The 13,143-nt window shown below is 40.2% G+C and overlaps 1 protein-coding gene across 3 annotated transcripts in view; it reads right to left on the bottom strand.

Annotated features, from left to right (window-relative positions):
- Positions 1–13,143, bottom strand: part of PCYT1B (phosphate cytidylyltransferase 1B, choline) — a 102,560-nt gene that overhangs the window by 54,252 nt on the left and 35,165 nt on the right. For all 3 annotated transcript variants that reach the window (XM_090264961.1, XM_090264959.1, XM_090264960.1), the window contains exon 2: positions 3,212–3,311. In XM_090264961.1, the coding sequence (XP_090121087.1) occupies positions 3,212–3,311 (100 nt within the window). The remainder of the gene's footprint in view (positions 1–3,211; positions 3,312–13,143) is intronic.

Raw genomic sequence — 13,143 nt, 5'->3', positions numbered from 1 at the left:
TAACAAACTTACCAGGAGATTCCTTGCACACTGAAGACTGGGGAACTGGTTTAGCTGCTTGAACTATTGCCCCAAGCCACCTGTTGCCTTTCTCAAAAGAAGTAAAAAAAAGCTTACTAATTTGGTCCCTCTCTTCCTCACTTCACTTTCTCCAAGCTATAGTAAGCCCTCACTTAACAGTGTCAATAGGTTCTTCAACTTTATTTTTTTATTTTTTATTTTTCTTAGCGCTTTGATGATACGCATGTAAAATCTCTCTGAGAAGCAGACATAGCAAATAATCCTTCCCAACACTCATGAGACTCCTTGGGGCCAGTTTGCTAAAGAATATACAATTCTTTGAAACATTCTCAATTTTTTTTCTAAAAGTCCAGGTTTTTATGAAGAAGCAATGCTCTAAAGGGAGGAAAAAACAAAAAACAATTAAACCAAACCTTTCTAGCTCTGTTCTGGACTCAGATTTACCCCAAAAGGCAATGCTTTTTACACTAATATTTAACTGGATGATCTATAGGAGAAAAAAATACTTCAGTCTTTCCCCAAAGTTTCAATACTCGTTTTCAAACTCTGTAGCTGACCAAAATCTCAACCTCAACTAAAAAGATAGGAACACCCCAACATTTTCTCCAGATGTCTGTTTTCATCAGATCTGCCCCCCTTTCTAACCATTTCAGTTTTATTGTCCAATATTGATAATTAGGTAAAATGGCATGTCACACACAGAGAAAGACTGAACGACATTTGTGATTTTATAGTTATTTTAATAACCAGGTTTACATGAACAGTCACGTGATGAATTTTTTTTAAATCTCAGCTAAACTCAAAACACAATTTTCTTCACAGTTCAAAGCAAACAGCTTGCCACATTGCAGAGCTGCCTCACAGCTACCACAGGTCACAGGAGAGTCACTGTCTGTCCACAGTCACCAGACATGGAACTGAACACCCACACATTGTTTTCCAAAGAGGGAACGTACAATGCGAGCTGGCTGTCGAGGACAGCCCATGTGTACCTCGGGGACTCTAGCTGGATTATCCAGGGGAGAAGGCCAGGGAGGCTGGCGGGACGTGTCACCCTGCTCGGAATGGCTTCTCAAGAGAGTGAAGGTCCACGGTTAGCACTGAGGCCTTCAGAGCAGAGTGGGACTCTGGGCAGAGTCACGAAGAAAAGGGCCAAAGGATGCCTGACTGGACTTGGAAGGAAAGCCACTTTCAAGATGACTACAACCATGCCATTTTTAGAAAACTTAGAAGTATTTCTGTTGGGGTGCTGATTTAACAGTTCCACAAATACCTCCTCCCCTATCCCCAACCTGCTCCCATTGCTCCTAAACCCAGATGGCAGTCAGCTAGTGTTCTGTCTGGGCAGATCCCAATCTTGGGTAGTTGAGAAGGTTCTGCAACTTTAAATGAAACAGTGCACAATGAAACCAGTTTTACCATGGGCTAATTGATATAAACAAGAGTTAGGTTCCTATGGCATCCTACTAATATTATAACGAAACGACATTGAGCAAAATGACTTTATTAGAGGACCTGCTTTACTCTTAGAGAGGAGACAGTGTTGTGGTTGAGAGATCAAGCTCAGACACAAAGAGGTTTGAGATCAAATGTCAGCTTCACTACTCATCAGCGGTACTCAAAGTGTGGTCCCTCAGCAGCAGCATCACCTGGGAACTTGCTACAGAGGCAAGTTCTTAGGCCCCACCCGAGTTGGACTGAATCAGAAACACTGGGGGTGAAGCACAGCCATCCTGTGTGTTTTCACAAGCCCTCCAAGTGATTCTGATGCACGCTCAAGTGTAAGAACCACTGCCAGTAACTAGCTGAATAACCCTGTACATATTCACAGCTTCTCTAAAGCCTTCATTTCCTTATCTGTGACATGCTAAAAGTACTAACCACATAAGAGTTGTGACAGTGAAATGACATGATACACATAAAGAACTTCATAGTAAACAGTTAAAAAATAGCCATTGTTATTAAGAAAACTGTCCTTTGTCCCATGGATTCTATTAAACTTGGGATATTTGTTTCCTGAGCCATGTTACATGGCTAGCTAGTCTGATTTTCTACTCCATCCCAACCCAATGGAATGCCATTCATTTACTGCTACGCAGCTCTCTACCCTCCATTCCTTCACTATTCTTGTTCCAGTTGCCCAGAATACCCTTCCATTTTCTGCCTACATTGTCCAAATCTTACTTCTCCCAAAAAGATCAGCTGAGGTGGGCTCCCAGGTCTTGCCTGATTGCTCCAGGCCAAGTGAATCTGCCTTCCTTAAAACCGTCAGTTTTCATCTGTGTTGCAGGATTTAACCCCTAAGCCAGCAATTTTCAACCTTTTTCATCTCGTGGTGCACATAAACTAATTACTAAAATTCTGCAGCACACCAAAATATACGATTATATATATTTTTGCCGACCTGACACAAAAATAAATGTTTTGCCGGCTATCGTTGTGTTGCCTGTTGTCATTTTAAATTTGACGATCTAAGGGAAAAGAGGTCAGTGCCGTGATTAAATAGTCAGGTATTGCATGTTTTAAACATTCTTGCAGCACACCGGTTGAAAATCGCTGCCCTTAACACATTCATGCACGCTACTGGTGGGTTTTACTTCGTATCTAGTTGTCTTGTCTCTTTATAATGAAGCTCTTGGGAAATAGAGACAGTACCTTATAGTTCTTTTTAAATCTCTTCCCTATTCAGCTCTGGTGTACGCTAAAGGAGTGAATGAATGAACCAACTCCTAGAGCTGAGCCAAGGCTCTTTAATTTAAGGCACACTCAAAAAAACTTTTTTAAAACACACACTTTTAAGAATGGTAATAATTATGCAACTTAGGTTTGTATAAGCCTTCACAATTTACAAAATGCTTGGGAATTTTTAACCGAGCCTAGTTGTCACAAAAACCTTGTGAATGTGAAGCAGGTATCGTTGTCCCTGTTCACACGGGACGAAACAGATGTCGATCGGTCTTGTGACTTGCCCATGGCTGTAGAACTAGTAAATGGCAGAGCTGGGGCTCCGACACCGATATCTCACTACTTTGGTTTGTCAAGTTTATCACCGTTGGTGTTATCCTTGCACTGTGCTATAATCTCTAAATTTAACTCTGATGGAAAGTGAGTGCTACTCAAATAATCATGGGCCTTTCTGCTACTTTGGATGTCAAGACAGGGCCCATTTGGAGGAGAAGTCCAGCCTCACCTGGCGTTCCTAGGCGGGCTTGAGCAATGGTCAGTTTTTCATGGGGTGCTCGGCACTGGCAGCTGACTTCATCTGCAAATGGAGCAGGAGCAGTCAGCGTCTAGAAGGGAAAAAGAGAAAGGGAATATAGTCTGACAGACTTGCCTTAGGCTCTAACTTCCCCTGAAGTTTTATTTCTGATGGCTACACCACAGGTCTGATCAAGAAGTATAATATATCAGCTGAGTCTTTTAGGCGAATTTTGTACTGTTAGAAATAAAAACAGGGACATTGGCACTAAAACCTTTTTCTTAAACTGCTGCTTCAGAAATAATAAAGAGTTCTCTTGTGTCTACTATATGCCAGGTACCAGATGAGGTACTCTGGATATGTTAATTTTTTTAGGCCTCACAACACCCTGTAATGGCAAGATCCTTCTATCGTGTAGCATAATATCTCTATTTCATAGAAAAGGAAACTGAGGCTGAGCAGTATTAAGAAGTATGCTAAGTCATGCTCTTGGAAAGTCACAGTGCTCAGTTTTGAATATTTCACACCCAGCAAGGGCAGGCTTCAAGCAGTAAGACTTACCCACACCCTGGGGTACTCAGCTGGAAGGAATGCCATACTCAGCAATGTGGCAGACATCTGTATTTAACACACATCAGCCTGGCCAATCACAAGCCCTGATGTCTCTTCAGTGCGAAGGCCAAAGACATTATCTGTTCCCTGGGAGGGCCTGAAAGCACAGTATTTCTGGCGGGCTGCAGATAACTGCTCCTGTGGTAGCTCCAACAGCCACCAACGGCTGGAGGCCCCGCCCCAGGCAGCTGGGGCTGAGGCTCCGGGGAGCGCTGTGAGAGAGATGTAGTCACTTGGAAGCATGCCCAGGAAGTGGCTCTGCATTTTTTAGTCAGCTTCTTAAAATGAAAACCTCACTGTCTCCAGACAGAGGAAGACAAAGCGAGCAGTGTTTTTGTAAACAGGGCAAATGCAATCCAGAGTTGTCCATGTGTAGTCTTTGAACTATGTCATTACCATGATGATCACTACATCTGCTTTGGTATTTTTTTAAGCCGAAGTCACTGTAAACATTACTCATTGTTGCATAGATTGAGTCTTAGACATAGACACAGGTGTTCCTCAACCTGGTAAAACTCAACTGAAGAATGATCCATACATTTGAAGAAGGGCTATGACCCACTTCAGCCATTCATTTATTTATTCACTCATTCATTCACTTAAAATTCACATGCTCATTCAAATATATATCAGGCCAAATCTTAGAACTGGGGATGCAAATAGCGATAAGACCAGTCCCCATCCTGCAGGAGTCTATCTCCTCTTTACTGCCAAGAACCCATCCTGTTCTCCTACCTACCCACCCCCATTGTAGCGCCTTCCTCCCTGGAAGCCAGAGTCCTGCCCCCGAGTTGTTTGAAGACCTCCCAATTGCCTGAGATTCTTAACCCCCACCATCCACCATCCCATTCAGGCCTCTGAAAGCAGACCAAGACTTGGGACATGGGTTTAGGAAACTTGAGTCCATTATTGGTTCTTTTTCAGATACATTAAGGTGACCTTGAGGGCTATGGTGGTCCAAGGCAGCATTTCTAATACAAGAGACAAGAACAGAGGCTCCATGGCTACAAAACTGGGATTCCAATCCCCTTTCTAGCACTTACAGGCTGTGTATTCTCATTTGGCTCTCCTGACTGAAAGGACCTGACACACACTAAAGTTAGCGCAAGAGATGACGGGTTCTTTTAGAGCTACCCTGGCACAGAAACTGTGTGTGAGGGGCTACAGCGCCAGGCCCCAGAGAGCTCTGCACTGACCTGGCTGCTCTCGGCCTGTGATTCTTTCTGTCCCACCCATTTATCCTATATCCTTCCACCTTGTCAAAGTCTCTGCTTGCCTTCTACTCCCCCATTAACTTCGATTTGAATGGGACCCACCATGACTTCCTTGGCCTCCCTTCCTAAGACTCATTCATCAGTTTCAGATTGAGCCTTTCAGCCCAGCTCCTGCTCTTACCAATTTACTGCTTCTTTCCATGTTTCCCAATTCAAATTCTTAAGGGAGAATCAAATTAGCCAAGCTCATCTGTTCAAACCAGGCCACAACCACATGGCCTGCATGGAATCAGGTGCCCACCAGCTGTGGCTGGTGAGTGGAGGAGGAATGTTAAGGGAGGTCATGGGTGGCCTGTCATTGCCCCTTTAGCAGGCACTGTTATTGGGGCAAGAAATGTATTTGACTTTGTGTACTCTTAAAAGGATGCTCCTTAATTTAGTTGAATCTCAGTTTCACCTGTAAAATGGACACCAATCTTCCAGTGTTGATATGAAAAAGAGAGATAATGATGTCAACTACCTGGTACTCAATAAATTGTAGCAATTATTACTACTGTTATTAGTATTCATTATTATACATAATACCTTATAATATGACATAATAGATCATGTAATTCCCCATAAAAACAAGCAAATTGATTCTGAATGAACTTCTAGGACACAGCCCAAACAGATAAATGAATTAGCCAATGGAGTTCTTATATTAATGATTCATTAACACTTTTTTCCTTTTTATTGAATTAGTAGGGTGATATCGGTTGACAAATTTATACAGGTTTCAGTGCACAATCATTAACCTTTAATATATGTGAACAGTGAATCTTTTTCACATGATCTAAAATAAATTATTATTTGGGGATACTTTATGTGCTAGTCACAAAGCTTATTTAAAGATAGGGTGTTGTCATTTTCCAAGAAAGGTGTACTCCAGAGGGTGTGAGATATGGTAATTAAAGCAGAGATAGAGAAAGTCGTAATGCAACAATAGTTACTCAAAGATGAAGAAAAGGTTTATATGTGCTGTGCATTTTGTCCCTTTTTTGTGCATTTTGTTCTTAATTATTGTGATCTAGAAGTAGGAAAAAGGGAGAAGCAAAGAGATGGAAGGCAGAAAGAGTTCATAAGTGTGCTTGTATGTGCATGTGTGCACATAGTCGTGTGTGCTTATGAGCACCTGAATGTGTTTAACAGCAGCTGACATGGACAAGGGGTATTTCTTGTTATGTACAAGGCACCATAGTTGGAATGGGGAGAATGCAAAAATAAATGAGCCACAGCCTTGTTCTCCAGAACATTGCCTTCCAAAATGAGGCAGAATACTCCCTGGGCTGAAAGTCAAACTCTGCATTCAGGAAGGCCTTGGTTAATGCCCAGCTACCACCAACCAGCCCTGTGAGCTGAGGAAGTATTTTTTTTTAGTCTGAACACCCTAGAACTAGTCCTCTGAGCCAGAACAAATAATTTGATTTACAAGGAATTCTATACTACTCAGGCTCTATCTCCTCCACCTACAAGAGGCAGACCAACCTCAGGAGAATGGGGTTAAGACAACCATGGGCTTCAGAGAGGGGCAGGGACTGGTCCATCCTGGCCTACAGGCTCTACATCATCCTGCAGGGGACCCAGGCCCCAATCTGTTCCTCACCATTCGCCACAGCTGGGATGGATACCCAATCACTGCATGTGAATATGTTGCCTATTTGTCATGCAAGTTCTGGTTATGTTAACTGTACCATGGTAACATACCAAAGCCATATTCCCATTAGGCTTTTTAAAGGTGAAGATATTAAATATTGGGCATTTCATTGGCAGAATGTGTTTAACTGGACATCGTCAAATATTAGAACAAAAGCTATTAGGCACTATATAAAATGTACAATGCAAATGTTACTTAAGCACAAAAAATGGTCAGTAGAATCTGTACTTATGCAATATGCATCACTGACTGACAACTGGACCAATCAGACAGCAAGCTAATCATCCAATCAGAACTTAGCAGAGTACTGCTGATAGTGATGGCCAACCACAGAATTGCTTTTTTAAGCTAAGCTATTCTTAACTACAGTGAGGCAACCCAGTCAGACAGGACCGAGTTCAAATCCTAGCTTCACTATTTAATACCCATTTGATATTTTAAACTGGATTTTTAGAAAATTGCTGGTTCTCAGCCCCTGTAATCTTCAATATCCTCATCTATAAAAGGGGGATAATAACATGAGCTATCTAATAAAGCTGCTGTGACAAGTAAATTAAATGATGTATGTGTGATTAATATCTTCCTTTTGCCTCTCTAGAATCCACTCTCTTCCTACCCTTCTCTACTCTTCTCTGTATGGCTTCCTGCATGGAATTCACCAATGCGCTCCATTTGCCTTCCTGCTTCCAGCTTGACTGGGTCCGTGAGAAGCATGCAAAACGTTGGAGGGCAGACAAGAGTGAGCTCAGGGTATTGACTCCTTGGCTTCCTACCTGCTGCCAGGAGGTATGTTGGTTCTGTCCTTTTACTGAAATCCACAGCTTCTGTGAGGAGGCCGTCCTCCTAGAGCACTCTGTGAAGTTCGGGTAATCACAGTTTCCCCTTGCCTTTTCACACCTAAGAGTGGTAAATCCTCAATGTTTCTAGGCCAAGGGTACATCCTATCCCCTGAGGTTCCCTTAAACCCTGCCCACGCCTTTGTAAATAGTCCCTTTATTAGCCTTTCTTCAAATTTCCTCTTTACAGCGAGTTGTCTGTGTCTTGACAGAGCCTTGACTTACACGGTGTACGTAAGTAACAGTATGATGCCAAGCTCAATAAATGTTAACTAGCAAATGTTGACAAGGCATGTTAGAAGTGCAGAGATAACTGAAAAGTGAATTACCCATAGTTCATAGTCATAACCATCTCAAGAACGCCTTCCAGTAGAACAGAATTTTACAATGACAAAAGATTTTAATCAGGAGATGCAAAAGAGACATGAGCAGGACCTCAGAAAGACCTTACTTCTCCCAGGTAGGCCCTTTGTCTTAGTACTCACCAGCTTCAGAACGGCAAATTCAGAAATTACAAAACGACATTACAAAATCTCATCTATCAATCTTGTGCTGTTATGTTTGTATTTACCCACCTCCAAAAATATTTTTTAAAGCCTGATTTTATTTGAGATTAGAATATTACTCTTTTGAAGAGAGAGGAAAGAAAAAGCAGGTCTTATAGTTGACCACAGGCCCAACAGTGAATTACTGGATCCTTGGACATTGTAATATTTATATTACAGTCTCCCCCAATGACTAGAGAAGCACCAAGGAAACAGGTACTTGATCTGTCCTATTCATTGCTATGTCCCCACTTCCTAGGGCAGTGCCTGGCATATAGAAGTTCCTCAATAAGCATTTGTTGAATAGGGGGGGATTTCTTTATTTTACTTATTTTTTCCTGACAGAGCTTTTTGTTTATTTTTATTGTTGACACTATTACAGATGTGCCCATTTCCCCCCCTTTTGCCCACCTCCACCCAGCCCTCACCCCCCCCTTCTCTCTGGCCAAAGTCAATGGAGGGAGAATGATTGTTGATAAAAATTGAACTCAAATAAATACACCTATTAATTTTTCTTATCATCATAATACATATTATAAAAACTAGGGAAAATAAAGAAAATATAGCAAAATTAATCAAGAATTCTACTTCCCAAACACAACCATTATTAACACTTTCTGTATTTTTTCAGGCTTTCTAATATGTTATATATACATATTAACAACTTTGGAATCTTACTACTGCATAGACAGGGTGTTTCTTTTTTTTTTTCTGTTTACTCACTATATCATGATTATTTTATCATGTCATTTAAATAGTCTCTTCAGCCTCACTACTTTTTCTAATGGACAGACTATTTTTTTGGAGCACTTTTAGGCTCACAGCAAAATGAGCAGAAGGTCCGAATAGTTCCATATAACTCCCACTAATTTTGATAGCTGTAAACAGTCCACTGAATGGAAAACCTTAATTTATTTAAACATCTCTGTTGTTGAATATTAATTTGTTTGTATTTTACTAATATAACTAACATTCTAAATATAATTCTAAACCTGATTAGTTCCTTAGGATAGATGCCCAGGAGCTGAATTACTTAGATTAGGAGTGTGAACATTTTAAATATAAGTTATTTGAAGAACATTCACCATATATTGGGAAAGTACCTTCTACAAAAGCTGCATCATTTTTGCTAACATTACAAAGTATAAAAGCACCTTTCTGGCTGCCATCTCACTGAGTACTGTTGTTGTCAATTGTATAGACCAAAAAATGGTATCATGCTGTTTCAATTTGCATTATTTTGATTACAAGAAAGATTGAACATGTTCCAAATGTTTATTAGTCATTTGTGTTTTCTTCTGAGATTAAGCTGTCTTTTGTTCATTTTTCTACTGTTGAGAACAAGTATTTTGAAGTTCATTAAAAGCAAAACAATGAAAATGATCTTAAGTAGCTGTTTTAAAGTGCATTTTCCAACTTTACCTGGAGTCCCTTCATAAGAAGTTCATTTTTTAAAACCAATGTGTGAACACCCATATCTAGGTCAGACTAGTAAGTACTGCCCTTCCAGTGATCAGGGATCAGATTTTTTATTAGATCTTAGAAGTACAAGCCTTCTTAAAACAGTGACCACCCCCCATAATCCATAATCCCCACAATGTGGCCAACTTCAAAATACCATAGCAGTGGATTTCAAGTAGCAGGAAGATTCTCAGTACTATAGATAATACCCCACAATTCATTGATTCTAAAAGGTACATTCTCCCCCCACACTTTAAAATATGTGAGATTAGGAGGGGGGTCTTAAAGAAATGTCTTAAAGTCAGTGCTGGCAATTTTCTGACATTTTAACACCTCTAAAATGAAAGTTCATCTTTTAATTAATGGCATCTTAGATTAATGAAATGAACAGATGCTACTAACAATAGAAAATAATCATCTTTACCTAGAGATAAAAATTCCATACCCTAAATAAATTTTTCTTCAGCAATTGAACATAAGGAATTTAAAATGAGTATCAATAACAATGTTCTATCTTATTCAGATCCTATCTCTTTATGTAAAATACTTGAGGTGACTTTCAAAAATACAACTTGAAAGTTTCAAATAATAGTTACAAGATATGGGGAACAGGGGGGAAATAAGCACACAGAACACCTACCACAGTCCTATAACATTCAGAAAGGTGGGCCACAGAATGGCTTTAGGCTCCCAGCAGTCAAAGCAAAGAGGAAGACAAAGTTAATATTGTCCTTGAGGACAAAAACAAAACTGCTATTAAGGAGAAGCACAGCATTTCCTGATGCTGAATTTTATAGAAATTCTTCCCATGATGCCTCCATAAGGGGCAGACCGAGTGATGTGTAGTGACATGATATCTCCAGAACAGCCCTTGATACAGACAATCCCGTTTTTTATGTTCGTTTCTATAGCACCCTCCATGCAAGACTGGACCCCAGAACCAAAAAAGCAGTTCAGAAAAACATTTCCACAAGGGGCCAGACATGTAGCCTGAAAATGAAATTGTCTCCCTCATAGTTGGATCCAAGGGCAAGACTAGAATACCAAGACCAGGGTTTTCTAATGTGGGATATCAAGACAATCTGTTAGAGAGCAATGCTTAGATATATTTTTCATGTTACAAAACAAGAAAAGCAGCATTACTACTATCTAATTCTAACGTACAGATTCACATTGGTGCCCCATCTCTGTCAACATAAAGTCTACAGGGTGTCCTCAAGGAAGAAGGCAGGATGTACAATAGAGAAGAAGGGCCTGGCTCCCTGACATTTTCATTTATTTTTAGCTCATTGCAATATAATGCAGCTCACCTGGGCCTGAATAAGTCAATTTGTAGATTATATTATCTACTTACATTATCTACCAAATCAGCACTCACAAGATCAGCAGGTGGCCTAAAACATTTCCTGCAATGAAATAAGAAAGGAAAGATAACCCAGGAACAAGCAAACAGCAGGAAAGTGGCAGAGCTGACCCTTTGACACCCTGCATGAGTTCCACATCAGCCACATTACTAGGTGGTGACCTAATCAGGGCTCACAAGAAGACAGCTGAGTTGAAAATGATCACAAAGAGGACTATCTGAAATATCTGCTACCATTAGCATTAAACCTCACCTGGAGCATATATTGGACCTTGAAATACTGGCTAATAATGGCATGAAGTGACTGTAATTACTGTGATACTTAAAAAGAAAGCATCCAGAACATGAAGACAAGCCTCTATGACCTTTTCAACAAGGTTTCAAGACTTCTGATACTCAGTCCCGTAGTTCGCAAAAATTCTGTTGTTACATGTAATGATAAATGTTTAGAAGCCTTTTTCAAGTTTCCATGATTCAACAGAGAAAAACCTGCTCTTCACGCCACAGTAAAACTGGTTGCACTAATGGGAAGAAAAAAATTGATGTCAAAATAAAATGCATTCCTTTGTCAGCAAATATATTTATATGATATATAGAAAACATTGCTGAAGATGGGAAGAAACAAGCATTAGGATAAATTATGCAGTGTGGGAGGTTTGCTATAGAGTTGGATGGAAGTACAGATATTTCAAACATGTATTAGCTTGAGGTATTTGCTAGATTCTATTTCAATCAAACATTTTTTTCTGAGCCACTAAAGAAAAGATTTTCCAAAGAAAAAAGATTTTCCAAAGAAAGATGGTCCAAAGATTGATTCTGCAAAATGGACGACTTCTCTAATAAAAACACTATTTTACAGAAACACTCTGTAAGTCTAACTGCCAATGAGGTGATTGCTTTGCTCTTGGACCTGGATCTCCCACCTATTTGAGAAATACCTGTCTTTTTTCCATGACGCTTCCTCTGTTGACTAAGTGTAGTTCCTTGGGTTTCCATTCTGGAAGACTGTGGAAGACTGTAAATTAAGTTAACCAGATCTCATAAAGAGATAGGCAAATATAGGGAGAGTTCTAATAAATAGCTTTAATTACAGCTTCTGTATTTCTTCCCTTTAAAGACCCAATAAGATGGGTTGGGACCAGCTGTTTTCTAGATTTTGCCCTACAGTATTATCCTGAGGCACTCTTGCGAGCTGACCAATTCCATCCACTTCCTTCTGAGTCTAGAAACTGACTTGCAGACTAGGCCATTGTTTTCTTCTTAAATAATTTATTTGTTTGTTTATTTATTTTTAGAGAGAGGGGAAAGGAGAAAGAGAGGGAGAGAAACATCACTGTGTGGTTGCCTCTCACTCGCACCCCCAACTGGGGACCTGACATGCAACCTAGTCATGTGCCCTGACTGGGAATCGAACCAGCAACACTTGGTTCACAGGCCGATGCTCAATCCACTGAGCCACAGCAGCCAGGGCCTTAGGCCATTGTTTTTTAAAAAGCACATAGATTGGGAATCATTGATTTTAATTCCCAGATGGCCTGACTAGGGCTTGACTGGTCCTAGAAATAAGGAAAGGTTAGTTCAGGGGCTGACATATGCTCTCTTTGGGGCTGGATATACTGAATCCTGAAGGCCTGAGCACATTAAAGCTCTGTTAGTGGTCAACAGCTGTAATTTCAGGTAGGATCTGACACCATTCCTCAGAGTGTTACCTATCAGCCTACCAGAATTGTTTGGAAATGGGAAATCTATTGTAGAGTGCACTCTTTCTCCATTACTGTGGTCAGAATATCTTTAAGGTTTATACAAAGCATAATACACATACAGAAACATGCACATATTCTAAGTATGTGGCTCAATGAACTTGCAAAAGCTAAACACATACAGTAGCCAGACCACTGCCAGCCTCTATCTTGTGCTCCTTCCACTACCCTCACTCCTAACATCATAGATTAGCTTTACCTATTTTAAAAATATTTGACAAATGGTATCATGTATTGTATATTCGTTTGTATCTGTCTTCTTTCATTCAATATTATGGTTGTGAGAGTCATCCATATTTTTTGCAGCTGGTTGTAGATTCTTCATTCTCGTTGCTATGTAGCATTACATTTGGATGAATATACCACAATTTATTTATCCATTCTATTTCTGCTAGCCATTTGGGTAGTTTCCAGTTTGGGTTTATGAATTGCTTAG

The sequence above is a fragment of the Furipterus horrens genome, unplaced genomic scaffold, assembly GCF_987537825.1.
Source record: "Furipterus horrens unplaced genomic scaffold, mFurHor1.1.pri manual_scaffold_17, whole genome shotgun sequence".
Lineage (NCBI taxonomy): Eukaryota > Metazoa > Chordata > Mammalia > Chiroptera > Furipteridae > Furipterus > Furipterus horrens.
The sequence above is the reverse complement of the archived record's forward strand: the minus strand, read 5'-3'. Positions and strand labels throughout refer to the sequence as shown.